Source organism: Diospyros lotus, chromosome 3 (genome assembly GCF_014633365.1).
Source record: "Diospyros lotus cultivar Yz01 chromosome 3, ASM1463336v1, whole genome shotgun sequence".
Taxonomy (NCBI): domain Eukaryota; kingdom Viridiplantae; phylum Streptophyta; class Magnoliopsida; order Ericales; family Ebenaceae; genus Diospyros; species Diospyros lotus.
The window spans coordinates 8979777-9007351 of NC_068340.1; the positions used below are offsets into that span (position 1 = coordinate 8979777).

Here is a 27575-nt window from a genome sequence, read left to right on the forward strand (position 1 = left end):
AGTTTTGAGTTTTGAATTCATTTTGAGTTTTGTGTTTTGAGTTTTTGTTTTGAGATTTTTAAAAACGCATTCTCTTTGTCAATCTGAGAAACTGTTTTTGAAAACTGAAAACTGAAAACGCGTTTACTTTAAAATTTTGAGAAAAAATATTTTATTCATAAAATAATTTTTAGTTAAATTAAAATAATTTAATGCTAATATACTATTAAATACATTTTGAAATTAGTGAAATATTGTAATATTTTTTCCCATTACAAAAAAAAAAAAATACAATCAAGAAATAAAACAACTTTGGTAAAAATAGTAAATGGAGAAATAAAAATAAAAAATTAAGAAAATAAGAAAATATGATTGTTCATGATAAATAATATTACATTCAACAGTTCAATAACAAATGGATTACAATTACAAGTTTAAATAGTCATGACAGAAATCAAAACAGCTCGAACACTAAAGATTAAAATAAGTCTACATAATCATGTACGACTCCTTGAAAAGTCATTCCACATTTGTGTAGCAATTTAATCCCTGACTTGTCCCATTTGAGCTGTTTGACTAGCATCAAATTGTATGGCTCCTTGATCTTGACTTGACTCCGGCATATCTTGAAATACCATATTCTCTGATGAAAACTCAGCAAACAAGTTATCTAAAGCATGCTCATGGCGAATATAATTATGTATTGCACAACATGCAGTAGGGATTTGTCTTTGCCTACTAAGTGGATAATTGGTAATTAATTTTAAAATAGGAAATCTTGCCTTTAAAACTCCAATGCAACGTTCAATAATGTTACGACACGAGGAATGTCTATAGTTGAACAGTTCTTCCTTTCCACGCGGTCTTCCTCGTCCAAGATAATCACGCAGATGATATCTTCGTCCTCGATAAGGGGCAAGAAAACCAGGCATGTTTGGATAACCAGAATCAACAAGGTAAAATTGATCTGCAAAAAAAAAAAAAAAAAAAGACCTAAATACCCAAATATTATAAAAATATTTGACAAATTATTTGAAATATTAGAATATACCTCCGCGTGGCATTGGAAAGTTGTTTGAAGTTCTTGTGACTGCATCAATGAATACTGGCGAATCATTAGCAGTGCCTTCCCATCCAGAATACACAAATGTGAACTTCATATCAAAATCACAAGGCGTCGCTGATCTGGGTTGCTAGTGGCGACGACGTGCAGCGGCTGCGATGGCGGTGGAAGGCGCTGCGACGGCCAAAAAAGAAAAAAAAGGGTTGACGATGGCTGGAAGAGAGAAAGAGAGTCGCGATCGGCGACCAACAAGGAAAAGATGCGCAATCGATGGCCAAGATGGAGTCAAATCTGCTCAGATCTAGAAGAGGGAAAGAAATGGTGGTCAACGATAGCTGGGGGCGGTGATGCCTTGGCAGGTGCAGTCAACTATGGATGGGGGCGCTGATGCTGTGGCTGGCGCGATCGACGGATAGGAAAATCTGGGTTGCTGGAGCTTGGATGAGAAAAGAAAGATGGAGTGCTTGAGGGAAATGAGGAGGCAGAGAAGAAATGGAGTCTGGGAGATGGAGTTTGGGAAATGAGGAGGCAGTCACGTTTGCACTGTGTGAGAAGAAACACGGCTGTTTTCCGTGTTTTGAAATTTTAGCCGTGTTTTGGCTGAAAATAGCCAAAACGAGTTTTTTCTGTTTTGAATTTCCTTCACAAAATTTTTACTTGTTTTTTAAAATGCGTTTTTAAAAATAACAAAGAGAACACGTTTTGAGTGTTTTGAAAAACTGAAAATAGAAAACGGCACGAAAACGACAAAGAGAACAGGGCCTTATTCTTTTGTGAGATGCCGTTTTAGTTTACCGGTTTTGAGGCTTTGAGAGGTAGATTTAATTTTTATTTAGCTGAAGGAAACAAAATAATAAAAATAAAAAATGGGAAAACTGATATCCGATGCGACTCCACGTCGCCGGAGATTCCGTGGAAGACCCTACTTCCGCCCGCCCCGTCAGCCGATGCGGGCGTCGGGGCCGTCAGTCTTGTTGAAAAGACAAACTTGACCACTTGCGAAAACGTGATCGGCTTGGACGACCATTAACGGAGGCTCCACGACAAGGGAGTCCTTTGGAAGCACCCAGGGTGGTGTTCCGGCTGAGCCACGATGGATTGGTGGAAGCCGATGGAAACTGTTCCCCCCGGCCACATTGAAGGCAATGGGACCGGGATCAACGCCAGTTAGTTTCGTGGGCCGACGGTGAGGCTCTTCTTGGAGGATCTTGGGTCTGTTAGCGGCGAGGAAAGGAACGCGATTGATAAGGCCATAAAGCGTATGTACTCGCCCGATCTCAAGTCCGGATGGGGGATTTGTGTGGTCCAGGAGGTTAAGTTGTTGGCCAAGAAGGCAGATCGGAAAGGTTTAGATTCTGCTATCGATGAGCTCGTGAGTCTTGGAATGCAAGGGTGACTTTTCTTCGTCTTTAGCTAGACCTGTGTGTTTGGATGGATATTTAAGGATCTAGATTGTTTCAATCGGTGTTTTAGACACAAGATCTGTTTGTTACAAGGAGCATTTCAAGCTCTTGATGGTTGGAATGCGTTTTTTAGGAGCAAGATCTGTTCGTTCCTATCAACATTTCAGGATCCAAAATCTAGATTATTTCAATGTGTGTGGGTATGTGTTTTCCCCTTCCTTGGGTCTCTTTGGGTAATGGAAAATGTTGGAAGATTAGAAGAAGATAGTAACAAATTTTGGCGTGTATTTTAGGATATGGGTGTCAAGAATACCAAAAAAAAAAAAAAATATTCCTTTTATGGTTACCGGTTTTTTTGTATGGGATGAGGATTTGTCTACAGAAAGAAGACAGGAAATAAACTAAAGTACTGTGTACATTTGTGTTTTTGTGCATAAAGACGGTAAGTATGAATTTTCAACATTTCAAATATCTATAGCTTAACCCCCAAAGAGAAAAGGGTAAATCATGTGCTTTTTCATCTTCATTTTCTTTTCCAATTTTTACCTTTTGATTGTTTTCCAAGGCCAGGCCTTTGTAGCAATAGTAATGTAGCACCTTTGTAATTGAAAAGTTGGGTTTGAGTTGTGAAAATTCTCTTCGCAAAAAAGAGAAAGGTAAGGTTGTGTTCAAAAAGTTACCCTTCTTGATGCAAGCAAAATGGGGAGCCCTGTGCATTGCAGAGACCATTTCTTTATTTCGTTTTCCCTGCCTAAGAATTTCCGATATAACAAGAAAGGAATATAATTCTCAAGAAAATTTCTTCGCATTTTGTAAGTACATTATGCCTGACTGTGTTTGGATGCACCCTTCTGTTTACTTTCTTTCTACATGTTTTTCACAGCGGTTTCCCGAGTCCAAGTGCATCTTAATAGATTGTCGATACTGAATCTTGTAGATATTTACAAGTTATTTTTTGTCTAAAATTTTGCAATACATGTTAGTTATTTTGAGTTTTTTTCAGTTTACTTTTCTGATTGAAGAGAATTGGCTGCGGAGTCTATTTACAAAGAGAGATGTATGGCCGTGGATGATGGTCCGAGTTGGGCCAAGTACATGTCAGTCTCTGGTTCTCCTGATGATGAACAAGATGTCATCACTTTGGGATATACTGAGGAAGGTTTGTTAACTGTAGATGAGAACCGAGAAGGTCATGCTGCTGCATTTGGAGATGATATAGCGATTGAATGTCTTGCAACTGAGTTCAAAAGAGAGATATATGTGGTAAGAGAAAACATTTACTTCCTTTTATGGTTCCTGTTGCTCCCTGTTATTTTTACGATGATATTATGATTGAAACTGTTACCTCTATAGAGTCTCTTGGCCCCTTCACTGAGATTGCCAAGAGTATTTCCGTGACTTGCATGCTTATTTTTATAATTTTAGGTTTTGAATTGCTCGATTTGAGTTGGCCAGGATGATTGCCCAAATCCCTGGCCTTCATGTTTATCTCATATATTGCAATTATGCATCTTTGGTGGCTGAACTGTTCAATTAATATATGTTTGGCACGATGATGCTAATGTAGAGATTACTTTAATTTTGTCATCATCTAGTTGATTTTCTAACTATCATTATTACTGCCAGGTAGAATAAGGTTGACCTTTGTGTTTGATCCCGGTACTAAATGGTTGGAGTAATGAAATCATATTACGAAAAAGACAACTTAGTAATAGGTAAGAGCTTGGAAGCCTTTTTGGATGAACTGTTAGGAATTTTCTTTCTGATTTCCTTCTTCCTGCTTCACAAAGGATATAGTTACCTTGCCATAAATCTTATGTTTCGTACGGCCTTATTCTGTTCGATTTCTCATGTTCACCATCTCTACTCTGATATTTGCCCCTTCAACAATCAATACTACGTGTTTATGTCCCTGTTTTCTTTTTTCTTTACTGCATCACATGCTGTATACTCTAATTCCTCTTACCCATTTTGCAAGGCGCTAACCAAATTTGTCTGTGATGGTTTAATCGTACAAAGTGAATGTTATCAATATTCTAATCTTTAGACCTGCTAGGCTATGTTGGCAGATCATGGATGCTGAAGCTCCTTTCTTGTTCAATATTCTACACAATCTTGTGTATTTCTGTGATCCCATATCTATAAATTTAGGTTTTTCCGGGATAATGATATTTTCTTCTGAAACCCAAGTTTTGTCCCTTGAACTTCTCAGCTTCCTATTAAAGTAATATCTCCCTTCTTGTGATGTGCTGTGGTTTACAGGTACAAGCACATGGATCAGATGCAATGGCTGATGAAGAAAATTGTGTCTTCTTCCTTCCATATCGTCCTAGGAGTCAAATTTGCGAACCTCCTTTCTTTCTCTTTATGAAAGGAACAGGTGTAGTTAACTTCTCCATCTTTAGCTAATGATCCCTTGAATTGCTGCATGATCATGTATTGTACTGGGTGGGCATTTGGTTTAGCATCTCACGCACCGGTCCCCATGCTCCTGAAATTGTGTGTTCATATGCTTTCTTGTTTACAGGTTGGTGTGGTGCCGGAGGAGATCATTATGAGCCCCTCTCATCGCTCATCCTTCATCAATTGTTTCCCAGGAGAAGGTGGCATTAACACTCTTGAGGTGCCCCACTACTAATGCAGTTCTCGTCTTAGATGTAGAATAGAAGTAGCGTCGCAATTTTCCCCCCAACTGTTTAACATGCAATTTTGTTTTATTGATTCATTCTAGAGGAACAAGTGCGTAAGATTCTCATTGCCCCGTGCTCATTTTTTGAAGACTAGGTTAGTTGTTGTGCTTGCGAGACTCTTGTGGTTAGTTACCCCCTATTAAGAATGGTTTCACCGTCTTCCATTGTTGTTCTTTTAAGAGTCTTCTCAAGGATTACCACTGGTTCGTTGGAGCTGGGTCTTGAGTCTTGACTGTGGATTTTATGCAATCAAAGAGATTATTGAGTCACCCTTCTCTGTTTCATCTACCTTCAAATTGATCTCATTATTATTGATGGAGCAGCAAAGCTGCAGATGTGTTGAAAGCGAAGGCATCCACAACCAACTTTGATTCAGAGTGTTGTGCTTGGAACTTTCCAATGTAGTGAAGAAGGTAGAAAGAACATTCTTCTTATGGTTATGCGTGCTGCACGTGGGTGCCATAATAAAGTGTTGTGATAGCGAAAGAAAGAAGGAATACAATTCAATTCCCGGTCAAAAAATGCCCTCTAAATCAACTTTTATGGTCGGGTAAAGGTCGATTTGTGATTTATATTTATTATTATTATTATGAAACCCAGAGGGGTCGGCCATTGGGTTAGTTATGTTAAAATAATTAATTAATATAACTATAATTCCATTTGTCTAATTTTAAAAATTGTTTTATTTTTTGGGGTTTAAAAAATGATATGATATATGTAAAATTCCACTGCTTAATCCTTACAGTTTAAATTTTAAAATAAAAGCTGAAAGATAAAAGGTGTATGTAAATTTGAACATAATTACCATAAATTTCTAATATTTAATAATTAATCAAACTAATGACGGAACACGTCACCAAATGAGGAGGTTAAGCCGCCGCCGCTGCCGCTTCTTCTTAGTTTTGCGTTCTTAAAAACTAAACTAAGCAGAGGCACATCAAATCAAAGCCTAATCAGCCTTTGGGAGATCTCAAGAGTCTAATCTAACCAACCCCCTCGATGTTTCCGACGTCCCCTTGACCCCATCGTATTCCTCGGCGCGGATCTCTCTCTGCCTTCGTACAACAAGCCTCGCTATTTCTTCTGATTCAATCGGTATTCAATATAGAGAAGGAGAATCAATAGAGAGTCGGGGAAGAAGAGAGATGCCGACGCTTCTTTCATCCACGCATTTGCCTTCTTATTGCTCCTCTTCGTCATCATCATCGGCTTTTCCGACTTCTTCTTCTTCTTCGTCCAATGATCATCAAATAGCGTTTTCTTCTATTTTTCCGAAGCGATTCGCACACGGCAAGGCCTTTCTGCAATCAAACAGGAAATCGTGGTGGAATGTGGCCTGCATGCAAGATGGTCAGTGGACTTCGCATTCAATTTAAGCATAATCTCGTTTTTCTTTATTTCCTTTTTTTTGTGGGTTCTGTTTTACTGAAATGGCGATTGATTTCATGTTTTCTTTGGCTAATGAACATGAGCTGGTGTGTGTGCTCTGCTATCCTGTAAGAATGAGTATAGCAATTATCTGCTTTCTTTTCTTTTTAAGTTTCTGATTGCGACAGTTCCCACTTATTTCTCTGTTCTCTCAATTGTCCAGAATTCATTAGTTAACACCGAGACAAACTGAGTGTTTTCCCGCCCAACTGACGCAGTATTTGTGTTTGTTGATTTCATAGAAGCATGTTTTCGTTTCCTAACTTTGCTTGCAATGGTAAGATCGGATCACACGTCACACACAAAAAGCAACATAAAATACAAAAAAATTAACATAGTTCGGTTTCAATAGACTTATGTTCACAATCACATAGCGAAGTAAATCCACTCGATCAATGATAATGTAACTTTTTGAACGAACAAAATTGTGAAGTCTTGCAACTCTAAGTAACTTGGTACTCACTCTCAGATGACTAGTTATCGAGTCATGACGCGCACTTTCTGTGCTAGTTTCTACTAGAAAGGGGCTATTTATAGGCAACTGCCCCAATGGGATGGGGTCTCTTACCTCCACCTCTATCTCTATTCAACATCAAATTGGGTTCGCCAGATGAGTTTACCTTATCTCTGTCGGGTCTGGATTTGAGAATTTATTTGACAATTTCCTCACCCGACCTAAATTTTCTGACACTTCAACTTTATCAGAAATTCAGATTCTCTTCATTGTCTTCTAAGTTTTTTTTTCAGATCATTTCTTTGAATGTTCCTAGATAGGGAATGCCAATCTATACACTAGATGTTCTTCTTGTTCTTATTCCCTTGCATAATCAATCTGTTCCCTTTGAATGCTCTTTGCCATTTTCCAACACCAACATGTTTGTATCCTTGAGATGTTAGCTCCCTTAGGAAAAATACTGTTGGCACTGACAGTGAACATATCCTCTTACGTGAAATTTTTTGACAGCTTCACTATGTAGTTTTAGGAGGACATCTCTAATGCCTTAAATCTTCTGCTTCAGTTTATTTAACAAATTAATGTAGTCAAAATCTCCATTGGTCTGTCAAGTATCAAGCATAACTCTGTCTTTACGTATATGCACGGATGCAACTGAATCCATCTCCCACCGACTCTCAGTATACTTGCAAGTCACAACTTATGCATTGTTTCTCAACAAGGATATCTCCATCAGGCATCAACGACTAGATAGGCTAGGTTTATTGAGGAATCATCCATCTTCATTTTGCCCTTCATATTCTCTTGCAGCCGCATTAGACTTCTTACCTTTTCCATAAATGTCAGGCAATTACTCTGTATTTGACAAGCTCTCTTAGAGTTATAGCACTCTACATTACTGAAGTCTCTCAGCCAAGATTTTGATCTTTTATGGGGATCACACCTCTTGTCTTGGTTCTTTCTTTGAATTCAATTCTCCCTAGCTAGGGCTTGATTGCCTCCTAAGCTGCACTCGAATCTCCAATCATACTGTTGTGGACTCAAATGATGGATATGCAAGCATGATAACTTATAGGCTGTTCTGTATATCCATGAATCTAGGAACTTTTGCTTGCATTGTATTATTTGCTTGCGTTGTATTATTTGGTTGATGACATGGGTTACTAATGTTGGACTTCTGTTGGAAGCTTCTGGGTCAACTTCAGTTGATCCGCTTGTCAGGTCAGGTTCTTCTCTGCCATGCTAACATAAGCTGTATTACATATTTTTCTGTCTCATGTAATCTCCTTCGAAATTTTATATCATGATCTCTAATCAACCAAGCTTTGGTACCACTAGTTAGTATCAAATCACATACTTCATGCACATGAATCAAGGAAAAAAGAACACGAAAAATGTAACATGGTTTGATCTCTGCAGACCTGCCACAATCCCATAATAATGGGATAAATCTTACTCAATTAATGATGATGTAACTTTTGAAACATACCCTCTCAAGATGCAATATTTGGAGGGAAAATTTTTCGAACCCTCATAATTCTCATAACTCCAGCTATATAGTCACTCACTCTGAGATGACTCTTGCTATTGAGTCAGCATACACTCTGTTAATCTCTAGTTTTGTTTTGTGTGTGTTGGGGGGGGTGGGTACCTCAATGGGATTGGGTCTCCATCTACCTTCATCTCTATTCTAACATCAAATTAGGTTTACCATATAAGTCCACCCTTATATCTATTTGGTTTGAGTTTGAAGAGTTATCTAGCAAAAGTTTTCCACCTGCCAATATATTTGCGTTTGTTAATTCCAAGAGGTTCATGTTTGCATTTGTTAGCTTAAATTGCAAATAAAGCAGCCAAGAGAAGTCTAGAACAACATATCAAGATCTCACTATCTGGAGAGCCAAGACATTTCTGGTAAAAGAATTTGTCCTGCTCTTTTTCGTGATTAATTCTCTCCACGGCAAATTGGATGGTTCTAAAATTGTAGTCAGCACAATTATTCACTTATTGGTTGTTTTTGCTGCTGCTCAATCTGATTATACTTTGCTTGACTCTATTAGTTGCTTTAGTGTTATTAAATATGATTGATGTTTTTTTTTCTAGTAAATAATTATGATAATTTATTGACTCTTATTATGGGTGCACTAAGATTTTGATTTAATTTCTCTACCTTTTGTTTTCTTAGATCTGATGTAAATGGCCATTAGTGTAGGTGCAGTTGTAGCCTCAGTTGCTGCAATTGAAAGTGAAGTTCCTTCAGAAAAATTGAAAGAGGGGTTGTTGTCTGTCATATCTCCAGACGAACTGAAGGATGATGCTGGTTGCAATACCAATAAAAATAAATCTACTGTCAGTATTACAGTGGTTGGAGCCTCAGGGGACCTTGCTAAGAAAAAGATATTTCCTGCACTTTTTGCACTTTATTATGAGGGTTGCTTACCAGAGGTTTGTATGTGTCTACTTTCTTTCTACTTTATTATCTTCCTGTTCAGACTTTGAATATTGTAATGTAGATCATGTTAATAATTGTGTGCCTATAATGCAATATAACTTATTTTCTGAAATTCATGGATTTCTTTGGTTGCAGCACTTCACCATCTTTGGTTATGCCAGGAGTAAGATGACTGATGCTGAACTGAGAAACATGGTTAGCAGGACACTTACTTGCCGGATTGATAAGAGGTGAACTCAGCTCCATAAATTGTCCATAACTTGTTTGATCGTGTTAGTTCTCCAGAAGCATGTTGTGTGCTTTTATCTTGCCTTTCTGCTTTACCCTAATTCTCATTGGGGGGAATTAGTTGTTGTACTTGTTTCTGAAGCTTGCAAAGTCAGCTGCTTTTGTGACATTATGAGGTTTCATTTTGATTTTTCAGGGAGAATTGTGAAGAGAAGATGGACCAATTCCTTAAAAGATGTTTCTACCACTCTGGCAAATATGATTCTCAGGAAAACTTTGCAGAACTTGACATGAAACTGAAGAAACATGAGGTAATGTTGGTTTGTTTAAGGTGAATATTTTAAGACTGGTGAAACTTAGTATATTCCAACATCTTAATCTAAGCAAGCTTGCACAGTGAATTGAATGATGAAGTTTTGTCCAGTATGCTTTAGACGAGTAATTATTTGGCACTCTTCTTTAAATAATTTTTTTTGGAAATGAGAGAACATCATAAAATATGATCTACATTTTAGTGAAGGAGAACTTTGTTGTGGCTATTACTACATGAACTCAGCTTCAGTATTATGTTCCCTATTTCTTGCTTTGAGGTAGTTATTCAAGGACTTATAATATTGCACATTCCTTTATGTTGAAGCACCGATATGTATGTGTATACTGCATACACCATATGAAAGGCCTTTGGCCTATGAGAATGATTTAATTGATTACGTATGCAAGCAGTTGGACAAGATTGGAATAATGTAGATTCTTAATATGATTTTACATATTTATCTTCAGAAGTTGTAGGTCATGTTTTTATGTTGTAAAGGTTGGTTTCACAATATCATCTATATGGTGCAACACAACCATGTCAACTATCTTCGGTCACTACAATCTCATGAAATGCTTCCATATGAAGATGGTGCTACTATTTGAACTTTATCTCATCATTCATTTGCTAGATGGTTGCATCAGGAAAGGCATATCTAGTGTAAAATTTTGCCACATTGTTCTTTTGCATCAATTTGCATTGTCAATGTGACTTTTAGAAGTCAATTGACATAATGAATGTCATGATTTTTTCACATTGTTCTTTTGGATGGATTTGTATTGCCAATGTAACTTTTAGAAGTCAATTGACATTAAGAATGTTGTGTTGTTGACCTTAACTTGATTAGGATAAGGTGCATTTGATGATTATGATTCTTTTAGTAGCTGTTGTGGGCATGCTATTTGGTTATTATTATTATCATTATTATTTTGGTAAATGTTTTTAATTATTTGTTGTTCTGGAGGCTAAGATGTAAACCGAGGAACATGGAGAAAGGTCAGAAAACTGTTAATGTGTGACTAAAACTGTTTTCTTGGTTGTGCTGCTACCTATGCATATTAAAATAAATTTCACCTAGGAAATTAGGCATCAAGATGTGGCTATTCAATCTCATATGATATCTGAAGCTGGGAGTTCTGGGCTGGAGTTGAGCTGCTACCAATCATTTTGTGTTGACAATCAGATGGGCTTTCTCCATGTATTTGTTTAATCTTTGGGACCTTTAAGGGTCTCTTGAGTGTTGGTTTTGTTTCCAGAGGTCTTGGTAGTGGTATTCAGTCTTCTTGCATTGTAGAGGGAATGCCAAAAGTTGGTTCTGCAGCTGATGAATGCAAGACGTCTTGTTGACATAACGTACTTCCTTTGGTTATCTTTTTCTTATCCCTTTTTTGTTTGTTGATCAGTTGTTCATATGTTGGCTGGATTTGTTTAACATTTTTTTCTTCTTGTTTAAGGTCAAACCTAGCTAACTGCTATAAATTGCTAACTTTATGTATCTTTAATCTTTTATTTTTCTTTTCATAATAACTTATTTCCACTGAGATTGACTATGATGAGGTGCAATCAGGTTGGGAGGGTTTCTAATCGCCTGTTCTATTTATCAATCCCACCAAATATATTTATTGATGCTGTAAGATCTGCAACCCTCTCTGCCTCATCAGCTAGTGGCTGGACAAGGGTCATTGTAGAGAAGCCCTTTGGTCGGGATTCTGAATCCTCAGCTGCTTTGACGAAAGCTCTCAAGCATTACTTAGAAGAGGATCAAATTTTCAGGTGTGTGGCTTGTCTTTGTAGTTATGCTGGTTCTTGTTTGTATGAAGCCCTTGTTATAATCTATTATGTGGTATTTGTAACAGAATAGATCACTATCTGGGGAAGGAGCTGGTGGAGAATCTATCTGTTCTTCGCTTTTCCAATCTCATTTTTGAACCCTTATGGTCCAGGCAGTATATAAGGAATGTCCAATTGATATTCTCTGAAGATTTTGGCACTGAAGGGCGTGGAGGGTAAATTTCTTTCTCAAATAGGTTTTTAAATCGATCTTAATCTATTCTTTAACTCAATGTTATTTTCTTTATGGGTTTATCCAGATACTTTGACAATTATGGGATAATAAGAGACATAATGCAAAATCATCTGCTTCAGATGTTGGCTCTTTTTGCAATGGAGCCCCCCGTCAGTTTGGATGCAGAAGATATCAGAAATGAAAAGGTTTTTATCATTTCTTAAAATAATTTATCTTTACTTAATATGTTAGGCTAATCTTTCTAACTAAATTGATCCAATGGGTATTAGGTTAAAGTTCTACGTTCAGTGAGGCCTTTAGAACTTCATGATGTGGTCATAGGGCAGTATAAGAGCCATACAAAGAAAGGTGTTAGTTACCCAGGCTACACTGATGACAAAACCGTCCCTGAAAACAGCTTAACTCCAACTTTTGCTGCGGCCGCCTTTCATATCAATAATGCAAGATGGGATGGAATTCCATTTCTAATGAAAGCTGGGAAAGCTTTACATAGTAAGAGGTAATATGAAACTAAAAAATAGATCTGAAGTAGGAATGTTTTGGGCTCCATCAAATTTCTGGTATATATAGACTTGAGCAATATTCCATTTTCTTCTCAGGACTGAGATAAGAGTTCAGTTTAGGCATGTGCCCGGCAATCTATTTAACCGAAGTTTTGGGAGAGATCTTGATCAAGCATCAAATGAGCTTGTCATCCGTGTGCAGCCAGATGAATCTGTGTACTTGAAGATTAATAACAAGGTTCCTGGCCTGGGTATGAGATTGGACCGCAGTAATCTAAATCTTCTCTACGCAACAAGGTATATTATCTATATATTAAAGACGAATGTGAACCACAACACTGATGTGGTATTAAAAATCTGGATGAGTAGCTCTGAATTGAATGTTTCTTTGTGTTTATGGATTGGGTTTTAGATACTCGAAGGAGATTCCAGACGCATATGAGAGACTTCTTCTTGATGCCATTGAAGGGGAGAGGAGACTGTTCATCCGGAGTGATGAACTGGATGCAGCGTGGACACTCTTCACACCCGTTCTTAAAGAGATGGAAGAGAAGAAAATCATTCCCGAGTACTATCCTTATGGGAGCCGGGGTCCGGTCGGGGCTCACTATCTGGCAGCCAGATACAACGTTCGATGGGGTGATTGTGCATACCAATAGCTAGCTAGCTTTGTCACTTGGCAGAATGAGACTTAGTTCAATGGGTGATGATGGATGGATGGACGGATGGAGGAATGAAATGTAGAGGTTACTACAAGAGGAGGAGACAAGATTCAAAGAGGAAGATTGCCAGTTTTTGATTGCTTATTCATTTTCTTTGTTATTTATCAATAACTACAAACTACTTTTATGTGACTGATTTTTTCAGTGCCCATTTCTTACTCTAATTGAGTAATAGTTCCATTTTTGCCGAAATGAGTTTGTTTGGTTGGTTGGAATGGAGGGTTGGTTGGGGCTTGAGGATGATGGTGAAATGAAATCACCTGAAAATGTGGGGGTTATTATTTGAATTTTAAATATCTAGTAGGGGTAACAATTAACTGTTACAAGTCTTAATGTATAGATATCTAACTTAGTGTGTGTACATATATTAACGACTGGCACACACCTAATACATGTGTAAATTGCGTATCGAACTGACATGTGTAATTATCAAGTATAAATTTATGGATTATTCTACTTTGTCCGAATTAATTGACTCACAGGATCATTAAAGATATCAAATAACAAAAATATCATTATCTTGAAATTATTGTCTCACCTCAAATACATCACGCGCGCATTTAAATAAAGTCTGGGCGGATTTCAATTTATGAAATCCGCTAGAATCCACCTGAATTGAACGAGCAGACTTCATTTGTGTTGAAGTCTGCCCCCACCCAGCAGCTGGACGGTAGCAACAGATGAAGTTTACCCAACACAGTGCTGGGCGGATTTCATCATCCGTCCATTGTACAGTGGGGTTGAAGTCCGCTCGGTAGTTTTTCGGTATATTTGTGCTTCAACCTCTTTCAGACACTGTAACATGACTCTAAATTTATACATATGGGTTGAGAGATGGATGTAAAATATTTTATTAGTTCCATTTGCAATGAGGTAAAAGGACACTTTTTTGTCCCTCCCCATAATCCCACTTCTATGAAGTTATGTCAACCCCAATAACTATTAACTATTGTAGCCTCTAGTTAGCAGAATTAGCAAAGACGTTATAAGACCAAACACACAAATCACATGATATAAAAGTGACCCAAAACTCAAGTCTAGCATTTTAACTTACCCTGGTCATTACAAAAAATTCAAGGGCATTCCAAAGAAATGCATCTATGAGAGGGAATTTAACATTGAAATTCTAAATTTTGGATGATATATATTAATTACTTACATAATCAGGGAGTGAACTCAATTATCTTGGGATAATCGCTCTTATAAGACTTTCAGTATTCGTGTTATCGATTATGTTAGAGAAAGTAAATCGTAAATTGGACTTTTAGATCTTATATAGGACGATAATCAAACTCATAACCCACCAAAATAATATCGGTATATTACTTATCTGATTATTTGACCTATATCTTGAAGACAATGAACTCAATTTTCTCATAAGTGATGAAGTGGATCCATTCCAACAAATTTTAACTCAAAAAAAAAAATTAAATATTCCTAAACTAAAACAAAGATAATCAAATTATCGATGGCAAAAGCAATGCTAGACACAAAGTACATGTATAAATCAATATATATTGTCATAATATGTAACAATATAAGATATAGGAAGTACAAAAAAATTGTTTACATGCTTCGATACTTTTAAGATTAAGTTTGTATTTTGAGTTCTTTGACATTAGAAACAACAAATTTTTGATGCCCGCGTTGTGTGATTATTAGTAAAGCAACCATTAAATACCATATAGAGAAAATAGATTTATGTAAAGATTATATTTAAAACTTATAAGAGGAGATGCTTATTTATAAGTAACCGGTAATATAGATAAATAATTTATTCATTTATCCTAAATAAAATAAAAGATAAATTATATCTTCACAGGAAATAGAGATAAATCATATTTCTCAATTATCTTAGATAAAAAAAAAGATAATTAGATGATTTATTTGATATCTTTTTATCTTGTACAAATATAAAATAATTAGTAATAATAGGTAATTTAATTCATATGGGCCTAATTATGTATCTCCAACGTAATAGAAAGCTTTTAAATTGGATATTGATAGATTTATAGCCCTTGCGTTTTCTCTTTCAAGGCATTATTATTCACAATGAAACCTGCAAATGTAACGCCAACAATGCCAAAAAAGATAAGTAATGAAAATAATAAAGGGCAAATTTTATAGATCAATTTTGAGATTTAATTAAATTGTATCGATTATCTTTTTATTTTCAAAAATTGGCATTCACTTCTCTTTAGACTAATGGGACATGTACTATCTTATCATCATATTTATATCTATCTTTCTTTTTTCATTCTCTCCAGCTCACTTCCTTTTATCATTTTTAAAATTCATCAATGGTCATCATATTAATCTGACGAGTTTTTTAACAATTCGACTCTTCTCTCTCGCTGTAATGTTTCGTATCATTCTAGATCTAGAATGAACATGAACAGAGATTCAATCTAGAAACTTTGGAATGAGGGGGAAAAACGACGATGATGATTCTTCATTGATAAAATATTCTATCACTTAATTTGTCTTTCTCTCACCCTCTTCTTCTCTTTCATTCTTCCTTTTCCATCTAAAAATTCATTTGGGTTTTGTTCAAATGAACACATATGTTTTGGGTTCTTGAAATAAAACTCAAATCTGTTAGAGATCTAATTTGGCTTTATTTTTTATTAAGTACGAGAGAGGTTTGTGTCCTTTTTAAAAAGTACAAGAATAGTCGGCATAATTTAGACAAATTTCGAAAATAATTAGAGTAATTTATCTAATAATGAAAGATAGAAAGATATATTCACGTGTGAAAGTTGTTTTATCTTGATTTCTTTAGGGCTATGATTGTCTGTCAGTGGGGGTGGAGTAGTAGCTGTAATGAGTTGTCTGTCATTATAAAGTTCTGAACTTTGGGACATTATTTTGTGATGGGGTCGTTGTCTTCTTAGTAAAATTATTATTGTTAAGTACAATAATAGATGGTACGAGACTAAATTGATATAAAATATTATTATTTGAGCATGAATTTTTATATTTTATGTCATACTCAATACTAATAATTAATTATCTATTACTAATAATAATAATATAATTTTTCACTATATATAATAAAATGATTAAATATTAATATTAAATACCACACCAAATATTAAAATTTTACTTGTCGTTTGATTGAAGAATGGACGACTGTGACTGCAAATTTCATGCAAAAGTCAATGTCTATGTTCGTATCAATTTGGAGGCATCCGGAAGCATGTGATCGAAGCCACATTAGTCACTGTATATGCATCACATAAAATGGTACCCGCGCGCTGCTAAGTGTAAATATTGGTGTTTTATGTAATATAAAAAATATATTATATAATATGTTTTTATATTTATGATGGAATTAAAACTTATCTCTACAATTCTGACTTGAATAGAGTATTTGTAAGAAAATAAATATGATAAATTATTTTTCTTGATATATAGAGTATCTAATAGGGTTGTAAATAAGTTGAACCGTGAACAGTTTAGTGTTTGACTCGATAAAATCTAGTTTAAGTTTATTCGTTAAGATAAACGAACTAAAATTGAGCTTAATTTTGAAATTCAATTTGTAAACGATTTGAATTTGAATTTAATAAAAATCAACTTATTAATTAGCGAAATGTCTCAATTAAAGACTTGCAAATATACTCAATTAAAAGTTCACGAATAACTAATGAATTGATTTATGTATAAATATATTAATAAATTTATTTATAATTTTATAAATATATTATTTAACATAAATACATATCATTATATATTATATCACATATCTATTAGCATATTTAGTAGGTGGGGGAGACCCAAGAAACCCCTTAGCAGCTGCCTTCACCCCTTGTTCCTCTCTACCTCTCTTTTTTAGCATTCGCCTATTCCTCTTCTTTTTCAATAGCCGTCATTGGCTTCGTTTTTGCGTGAAGCTTCTCTTCTTCTTCTCTTTCCAACATTGATAAGAACGAGAGTCAGATTAATGAGGCGAGTAAGGGAGAAACCAATCACTATTGCAACTATCTATCTTCTCCGACGACGGTGTGTGCGACTCCGTGTCTATGATCGTCCACCTTCTCTTATGAAGGCGACCACCTCTCCAATTGATTTGCCTTCTCCAACTAAAATAACGCCTATAACCATTCACCTTGTTCACCACTTGTGATCGCCTATAACCATTCTTCGAGCCCATGACGGGCTTCCTAACGAGCTGAGTTTGAGCTCGATTTGCTTTAAGGCTTAAGTTGAGTTTGAGCCCATACATTGACTCACCAAGTCGAGCTTGAGTTCAACAAAACTCAATTCAGTTGCACCTCTAGTATTTGACATTTAAATTAGTATAGTAAATGAGCAATAAGACATTAAATTCTTAAATTTGCTTACCTTACGGGCGAGAGTTTCATGCCTTTATATAACTTGTAGGAAATAAGATTTTGAAGTTATTTTCAAAATTTGTTAGGATTCACGAATTTTTTTCCAAGATTTTTTAATTTGACTATTATCAAATATTTATTACGATTTTTGAGATTTGTTTTTAAAATTTTTGAATTTCATTGTTATTAGATATTTAATGTAAATTTCAAGATTTATTGAAATTTTTGAATTTTTCTTTAAGATTCTCAAATTATATTGTTATCAATATTATTAGGAAAATGCTATTGGTATCCTATGCCCTACACCTTGAACTACACAATACATGTAAATGTCAAAAATATCTCTTATTTAAGACGATAGGGTGTGAAAGGTATTTTTGTCATTTTACATATATTGTGCACCTCAAGGGGTACTAATAACATGATTTATATTATTATTAAATTTTTATGTTATATAAAAAATCTTTTATGTTATATGTGATATCAATACACTTAAGTATTATAAAATTTTTCAAAAAATATACTTTATTTCCAATTCTTAAAAACCATGGAATAATGTTGATGACACGTGTATGTACGGAGCAAAGACATGAGTTAAACATTAAGGGTGTGTTTGTTAACATGGAAAATGCATGGAAAATGTCTCATTCAAGGAATTGAATTTTATTTTGGGTGTTTGACACACTACATTTTTCATGGAATTGAATTCCATAGTACAACCATTAAATCTTGTTTTTGGCTCTTTTCCATGGAAAATTTCATTTAGGGGGAGATGGTTTTTGTTTTCCATGTAAGTTGAAAAACACTTTGTTTTCTACCTAAATGGTATCAAACCACCCTAAGGGTGCGTTTGATTGCAATGGTGGAATTTGAGTGGAAAGAAAATGAATTTCAGGGAATTGAATTGCAGGGAAAATGAATTCCTGAAAATTAGAAGTTTAACCTGTTTGATTGATATAATTTTTTATCTAGAAAATGATGTTATTTTCCATCTTTTGGTATTTGATTGGTAATATTTTTCATAGAATTTGATCATTTTTCATAGAATTCAATAGTGAAAATATATTGAAAAATATTAAATTTTGTACAAAAAAATTAAAATAATAATGTATTTTAAATTAATTAAATTATTTTCTCAAAGAAATAAAACTACAAAATTATTATTTTTTGTTTTCCAAAGAAATAATTTATATAGAATATTTTTTATTTGTTCTTTTTATATATTTATATTTATTAATTATTAAAAATATAAAATATAAATAATTTACAAATCCTCCCCCACCCACGTGCCCTTCTCCCTCATCCCCCAGTCGCCACCCACCCCCTGCTTTCAATTGTCTAGAAAATTCCATTTCTTAGCTCCTCCTTCCAAGGAATTTGATTTCCATGATTTGAAGAAAAATGCCCTCACGTGATTGTGACTATTGTAAGAAAAATGATTTTCTTGAAAAAAAAATGGCTATCAAACAATGCACAAGTTGGAAAATTGGTAGAAAATTTGTCTTTTTCATGAAAAAAAAGTTGGCTATCAAACAATGCACAAGTTGGAAATTAGGTAAAAAATTTATCTTTTTCATGAAAAAAGTTAGCTATCAAACAATGCATAAGTTGGAAATTGGGTGAAAAATTTATTTTTTTCATGGAAAAAGTTAGCTATCAAACATGCCCTAAGAGTTACACTTTGAGCTACACACATGCTCACAAATAACCAAAATACCCCTTGCGTCTCATCGCCCTCCTTGTCTCACTGTGCTTCATCGTCTTGAGTGAGGGATATTTTAATCATGAATGTCACTGTCTCGCGCTGTCTTACCACCTCGCCTCATCATGAAACGCGAGGGGTATTTTGATTATTTACACGTGTGTAGTTTGATGTACAAGAAACATTTTTGTTATAGGTAATGGTCAATCGGGTTATGCTCTAAGGGTGTGTTTGATTGGAAAAATATGAAAAAAGAAAATATTTTTCAATTCTATGGAAAACAATTCTCAGCTCTCCTTTAATTGCAATTTTCTAAGAAAAATGGGGCAAAACATGTTTCAATGAGTTGTATCATGAAAAATGTTAAGCAATCAAACATGTAAGTATGGAAATTTTTTTATTAATGTGACATTCTCGGTAAAAAAACAATTCTAGATTGAAAAAAGATAGAAATAAAAATATTTTTTAATTTTTTATAGAAAATGGACCAAAAAATGTTTCAATGAGTTGTAACATGAAATATTTTTATAAAAAATGTTAACAATGAAACATGCAAGTATAGAAATTTTTTTATTAATGGGACATTTTTTATGAAAAACAATCCTAATCAAACACACACTAATATATATATATATATATATATATAGCAATGGCTCAGGAATCAGTTGTGAAGTCACTCTCTATAATCCCCAACAATGGATGCCAACCGTTGGTTTCACACTCTGCTATACGTGATGGTCGTTCCTCTGGTCTTGGTATGCTTGTGCTTCATCCTTCTTCCCTTCTTCATCGTCAGATCCATTCTCGCCATCTCAAGCCATCCTTCCAGCGAGAGCTTGCAAGGAAAAGTCGTTCTCATCACCGGCGCTTCATCGGGAATCGGAGAGGTCCATTTCTCTTCTCCCTCTCTCTCTCTCTCTCTCAGAGCTTTTATATATATATATATGTGTGTGTGTGTGTGTGAAATTAATTAATATGCAGCAAATGGCCTATGAGTACTCGAAGAATGGAGCTTGTCTCGTGATAGTGGCGAGGAGGGAGGAGCAGTTGCAAAAGGTTGCAGAGAATGCTCGCCGGCTGGGCTCGCCGGACGTTGTTCCGATTTGTGCCGACGTATCAAACGTCGATGACTGTAAGCGATTTGTCAACGAAGCCATCAACCATTTTGGTCGATGTGAGTTTAACTTCTTTTCTGTTCCATGCATATTCATCGTTTAATTTTTTTTTCTTTATCGATCGTTAAAAAACTGAAATCAAAGGGTTTACAAAATAAAATCGAACTTACCTGATTTGCATAGCAAAATTTGGATCAGACAGGTTGAGTTACTGATATCAAAACGAAGTCGTTTATTTTGACAGCCTAAATGCCGCCTCGATCACACACAAAGAAGAGAGTTTCTTTTCAACAGTTTGGGACCCAGTTTTTGCATTCATTTCTGCATTCCTTTTCTACTGTACAAAAAAATATATATATACCAACACGTACGTACGAGAATATTTCGTCTTCTTCCCACTTTCACCATGAATAATGGAGGAAATATATATATATATATATATAGGGTTCAACTACCGATTACAGTTGTTTCTTTTATAAGTGCACACAACAACAACAGTTGCAGATCCGATTATAGATTTGGATCTGAATTTGGGTCTGGATTCAAAGCTGAATCCAAAACCCACCCTTTAATTATGGGAGGAGGACCGACCCAGGTACAAAATTCGAATTTACTATCGAAAGTGATGACTCATTTGCTACTACTCTACATGAGCTCGGCGGATACTTTTCATCGCATACATACATGCAGTTTTGAGCAAGTGTGATTTTTTATATTTAAAATAAATTTATAATATTTTTTGTAAGAATGAACCCCTCCCAATATCTTATATTGATTTTACTTTCTATTTTTAAACAATATATTTTGATTAAGTCTATGCTAATACATAAATATATATATATATAATTATATTTATACATTAAATCTTTGGCCTCCAACGATCATGTTTGTCACTACGCTTTTCACCCCTTAAATATGATGTGAAACATGAATTAATATTGTAGTAATGTACAATACGAACAATATATATATTATTATATTATTATGTATATGAAAGATGCAATGTCCCGTTTTCCCAGAACGACCATTACCTCGAGATTTCGGGAATATTTTTTTTTTTCAATATCAGATACATAACATAAGTCTCTCGATACACATACTTTCATCATAATTATTTTCTGACAATCTCAATCGTACCTTCTTAGCATATCAAAATTTAATAATTAATAGATTAAGACAAGCATTATCAATCACATCAGCGGAAGCAAGATCGAAACCTCAATGATATATAACCGACAATTCCTTTACAATAACCAAATCGATGTTTCACATGAAAATATCAAAATATTACATAATCTCTGAATATCGTAATCATATACAAAACCTACGAAAACTAAATATAGCAGCTACATCTCGGTGACATTCTTTCCCTTAGCGCTACTGCTTTCATTTGGAACGTTTGAATATTCTAAGGACATAGTCCAAATTAGATGCTGAATCATCTAAGTGAGAGTTCAAAAATATTTTCATGCAGATATGCAAAATCATATATAAAATCGATAAATCCCAACACGCCCCAGCCTAAGAGAATCCCACATAGCATTTAGCCCTAACCAGGGAAAATGTAATCTCTCTAAATGCGACACGACCACACCGACCCATTGACAAACTAATCCTGCTTAAGAGGGACAACCTCGACATATGAACCCAGAAATCACCCCATTGTCATTATTAGGCTTTACGCTTCTACTCAAAAGCAATCCAAAACCTAACGTAACCCTAGCCCAAAGAGTGTCACATCAGCATTATTCCCGAAATCCACGACACCTCGGCCTTAATGCTATCGCTCAAAGGAACCTGGCGTGGTGTCCATTCTCAGTCTCGCCACTTGAGCCAACAATCGGGGTGGTATCCACTCTTAGCCCCGCCACTTGAGTACCGTAGGGTGAAGTCCGTCTCAGCCCCGTCCCAAGTGAGTCACATAGCATTAACCCTTGGCACGCATTCCGAGTACTGACACTCGAGAGTTACGTCACAAGTTAACAACCCACATCCCACATGGACAACACAACATGCCAATGCCGAAAAATCATAATATGCATAACTTAAAATCAACAGTTCGATGTATGCAATCATACGAAATTCAATGCATGTGTAAATAACCGTTTGGACAGACCATCACTATAAATCAAGTCATAGGGATGAACACTCACAGTAAATCATTCATATGCTACTATAAGTCTTTTCAAGTAGAACCACTCACCTTGCGCTAAATTCAAGATTCCTCGAAATGCGTGCCCGATCGATCTTGATTCTAGTGCCAGGTGCTCTATAGTTCAAATTCGAGCCTCAACGATACCCTAGACATCATATGCATTCAAAGGGAAATTAATATCTATTTTCTCAATTTTTTCATTATTTTTCTCTAATTTCTTCCCATTTTTCTCTCGATAATTTCAAGTAAATACCTCTTCAAGCATTTTTTCTAAATTTTCCTCCACAAAAATTCATAAAACAATATTTATAAGCCTATGGAATTTTCTGAAAAATTTTCAGATTTTTCTCCTATTTTCTCAAATTTCCATAATTACTTTTCCTTGAGAAAATTTATTTCTCATTGATTTCGTTCGAATCTACTTCAAGAAAAATCACCAAAACTCATAAAATACATTCCTTATCCTTCTGGAATTTTTTCAGAAGTTTCTAAAAATCCCTCATATTTATTTTCCATTTACATTTTCTTTCAAAAATCAAAAATAATTATTTCCTCAAGAAATTTCCAAGATAAAAATTCATCAAAATAAACTATTCATTTTTATTGAATTTCTGGATATTTTTTCAGAATTTTATTTCCTCTATTTCTATTTTTTTCTCGAATTTCCTATATTTTCAGTATTTAAAAAATACGAAAAATATCTCCGGTCATCTTCTCCGGCGACGGTGATCGGCGACCTGCTCCGATGTCTGATCTGACGACACCACCTTGAAGACCTCCTCAGGTCGATCACAATGACACCTTCACATGGCCGAAAAACTCGTCGAAAATAGCCCGATTTAACGATTTACAGTCCGGCTCCGGCGAAGTTTTGCATTTTCCGACGAGCCAAATTGACCTTTGATTCAAACTCCGATTGACACGAAACTTTCTAGATTAGTTACCCATAACCTCGCGACCAAAAGTCCCTTATTAGATCCCTCGATCGATCACTCTACAACTCGATTTCACATTCACTCGATATATATATATATACGGCCAAATGCAAAAACACCCCTATACCGCTCCAAAAATTTCCAAAATCTCCAGAAATGATCCTCTTCCCTCAAGGATCAAAATCCCTTTATTGGCTTCCCTCGATTTGCCCTCAAAATCGAGCAATTTGATGCTTTAAATTCAACAAAAAACTCTCGATATTTATAGGCCAAATCCAACCCCCACATGGCCGATTTCCGACCAAAACTCTTCCCACACGTCTCCTAGACTGTCCTTACCCATGCCCTGATGAAAATAGGCTGCCAAATTGTCGAATTTTCAGGCCAAAATCTCGGCCAGATCTGCCATGAGTGTGGAGCTTTTCCAAAAATTGCAGTTTGGCCCTCTTGAAATTTCCTTTTACATTTTGGCCTTTATCCTCAAGCCCCTGATCTTTCTAACACCATCACTAAGACCCTCAAGATTTGTACTTCTCAATTCTCCCTTGAAACTTCTGAAAAATTATAGTTTTGACCTCCCTCGGGTAATTTTAAAAAATTATACTTAGGCCCGATTAATCGATTTGACCTCAAATCCACTCGATTCAATCTGAAACTACTTAAGGGTTGTTCTATACATCAAATATTAGTCATAGATACACTCCGTTGATTTTTCGAATATCATCTATAACAATTCGGTAATACGACTTAATTGGTAGCTGTATTTTTTGCTATACCGAAAATTGTTCCCGATCTCATTTCTTTTATCACTAAAAATCATAATTTAAATCACTCGTCGATACTATACCATTTTTCTTGGCTATTTAGGGTCTGGGGTACTCCCTCTGACTAATTCGGTCGTCCAAAGCTGTGTTAGTGTACCGTATAGTCTTATTTTTTCAAAATTCCATTTATGCCCCTTATCAAATATCATTTTTATCCTCAATTTATTCCCAGGTATTACAAAAGAGATCTATTTAATAATAATAATAATAATAATAATAATTCTATAATACACTTCTTTTGTGTATGATATGCCATTGCTAAATTTGTGTCTACATAATCACTTGGATTATTCAATGAGATTGAAAAAAGAAGAAGAATTCTTTTTTTTTTTTTTAATTTTCACATTTCACAAAAAAGTTTCTTTTAACTTCCCTCTTAATCCTCATGCAGCATGTTCAACTTTTATGTCTCTGGATGCACCGTCTATATTTATATGTATATGTATATATATATAAATGCCCCAGATAAAAAACCTAACTAAAGTAAGTAAATCCGCGGGGGGAGAAAGAGATGTGTGGGCATTTTGGGTAATTCATTAATTTGGTAAACTGAAGTTAGCTTTTTTTGTTTTTTTTTTGGTATATTTAACTTGAAGTTGTCTAATGGCAGGGGAGAATGTGCTATAACTTTTGTAAAGTAAGGAATAAGGATGGTCAGTATGCATTACAATAATAATGTATGAGAGATTCTATTTGCATCAACTTCTTTTCTTTTTTATAGTCATTTTCTATAATTATTGTAATTATTTTTCAAAAATATCATTTAGTACTATACACAACATCTCACTCGTTCTTCACACATACTATTATTGCATCCAAATATTATCATTGGCGACCGCATCACTCTCACCGGCGGCCGTGAGAAATGTGGTCGCCAATCATCGCACCCACCGACTACGAGGAATGTGACCGTCCATCACTGCGTTGCTCTTGCCAACGACCGCGATGAACGCGGCCACCCATTATCGCAAAGCTCCCACTAACGACAATGCAGCCGCCTATCATCGCATCCATCAGCGACTGCCTTTCATCACAAAGCTCTTAACGATGACTGTGTCACTCTTACCGGCAACCGCAATAAAACACGACTACCCATTATCGCACCTGAACCCTAGGGTTCGAGGGCTTTGAAAGCATCTCGAACCCTAACTACTTTAGTCGCAGTCGCCAATGAGAGGGACACGATGATGGACGTATGCGTTCCTCGCGACCGCTGGTAGGTGCGACGATGGGCAATCTCATTCATCACGACTGTCGATGGGAGCTTTGCGATGAGAGCGACTGTGACTAACGCAATCATCGATGATGATGTGCGATGATGGTGTGTGCGAAAAGCAAGTGGGATGACCGTGGTTTTGGAGAGCAAACCATGTGGATGCAAGTGCAAATAGAATTTACCTAATGTATGAGATACCTTCTATAATTAAGTCAAACCTCAGCGTTATTTAGTATACTTTTCCCATTTATCATTATAATTATTATTATTATTTTGATGGGTTCCCTTTACTATTAAAATTGATGAAGAAAATGATCAATGGTGCTTTCATTGAATTAACGCTTCATAGCCCCACCAATTATTGAAATCTTGAAAATATATATTTTGAAGTTAAAACCATAAATTAATTCAACTTTATATTGACAATTTGCAGTGGATCATTTGGTGAATAATGCTGGTGTCTTCTCTCTTTGCTTGGTCGATAAAGTCCCTGAAGTTACAAAATTTGTGCCTGTGATGGTATGGCTACGTACTATTCCACAAGGGAGCGAATATTTAAATTCTTGTTTACGTACCATTTTGAAGTTAATGGCTTGTTCTATTTGGAGGGTGCAGGACACAAACTTCTGGGGGAATGTATATCCAACATACTTTGCAATTCCTCACCTCAAGAAGACCAAGGGCAAGATTGTAGTCAATTCCTCCGTCGGCGTTTATTTACACATACCAAGATTGAGTTTCTACGTTGTAAATCAAGGACTACTATTGCATGTTTATTTATATATTATATATATGTATATATGTATTTTAGTGCCTTGTTATGTTGTCCGACACAAGCATATTGAGAAGGGGGCATGGGCCCCATGGAGGTGACGGGCCATCCCCTTGCAAGCTCATGTTGGGCAACAATAACATAACCATAACCATAACCATAACTGCGTTAATGTATTATATTCATATAAAATGGTTTCTGTCTTTTGTTGGTTTCCAGGCGAGTAAATCAGCATTGATGGGCTTCTACGAGACCCTAAGAACAGAATTAGCCCCTACAATCAAGGTTACTATTGTAACTCCCGGTTTTATAAACACACAGATAACTCAAGGCAAACACTTATCTAGAGATGGAGCCATGAAAGTAGATGGACGAGCGACCAGGGAAGTAAGGATCTTTTTACATTATTAATTATCTTGTGCAGTAGGCGTATATATCTGTTGAAATGGTGTCTATAAAGTAGATGCATTATTACATTCATCATATTATCACTATATATATATATATATATATATTATCAATTCTCGTATTGAATATTTTCAAATTAACAAATTTGATTTTGATTATTCTCAGCTTTTGGTGAAGGAGTTTCCAATGATGAGTTCAAGCGTTTGTGCGAATGCTATTGTGAAGGCAGTATGCCGAGGAGACAGATATGTGACAGAACCAAAATGGTATAAGCCATTATTCATTGTAAAATTTCTATGCCCTGAATTGTTTGAATGGCTTTTCACCTCAATTTACTTGAAGTCGATGAGATCAAATGACGATGGTCCCAACAACGAGGCATCGGAGGCCAAAGATGACTGAGGTTATGACCAGAGCTGCAAAAATTAAGATCTTCCTAATGACTTTCTTGAGCCTGAAGTTATTTACTGATTAGCTCTTAATTATGTCTGTTTGTGTTGCAAGATGTAGAAGAATGGAGAACTTTGTTAACCATGAATAAGAGAGAACATCCAATTGCATTTGGTTCATTTAGGTTTAAAGCCTGTTTGTACTACGTACTATTATTCTTTAAAACATACTTTTTCAGAAAGGAGTAATAGTAAGGATCATAGTTCATGAATGAATTTACACAATGTAAGTATAGTTAGGCGTGTAGATTGGTTTCAAATGAAAGTTTATTTAGTGAGATAGTGTGGCCTAGGTGGGGTTGCTACATTCTCACGGTATTTTAGGCAATACTTTACTATTTTAGAAGACTCACTTTGTATTTTTTTTTTTTTTTTTTATGACTTAGGTTTATGAGCTTCAC

The 27575-nt window shown here is 35.4% G+C and overlaps 2 protein-coding genes and 1 pseudogene across 2 annotated transcripts; all 3 read left to right on the plus strand.

Annotated features, from left to right (window-relative positions):
* The first annotated feature begins 1927 nt into the window (after positions 1 to 1927).
* Positions 1928 to 5404, plus strand: LOC127796816 (uncharacterized; annotated as a pseudogene).
* Positions 5405 to 5930: 526 nt separating this feature from the next.
* Positions 5931 to 13444, plus strand: LOC127798233 (glucose-6-phosphate 1-dehydrogenase, chloroplastic-like). Its single transcript, XM_052331669.1, has 10 exons — positions 5931 to 6485; positions 9230 to 9462; positions 9605 to 9699; positions 9894 to 10008; positions 11578 to 11783; positions 11867 to 12016; positions 12101 to 12221; positions 12306 to 12535; positions 12636 to 12836; positions 12952 to 13444. The coding sequence occupies exons 1-10, from the start codon at positions 6281 to 6283 to the stop codon at positions 13196 to 13198; spliced, it is 1803 nt and encodes a 600-aa protein (XP_052187629.1). The 5' UTR covers positions 5931 to 6280; the 3' UTR covers positions 13199 to 13444.
* Positions 13445 to 19973: 6529 nt separating this feature from the next.
* Positions 19974 to 27321, plus strand: LOC127796323 (11-beta-hydroxysteroid dehydrogenase 1A-like). The gene is made up of 7 exons (XM_052328409.1): positions 19974 to 20187; positions 20282 to 20474; positions 25979 to 26064; positions 26161 to 26292; positions 26537 to 26704; positions 26891 to 27128; positions 27230 to 27321. The coding sequence occupies exons 1-6, from the start codon at positions 19996 to 19998 to the stop codon at positions 27125 to 27127; spliced, it is 1008 nt and encodes a 335-aa protein (XP_052184369.1). The 5' UTR covers positions 19974 to 19995; the 3' UTR covers position 27128; positions 27230 to 27321.
* Positions 27322 to 27575: the final 254 nt, after the last annotated feature.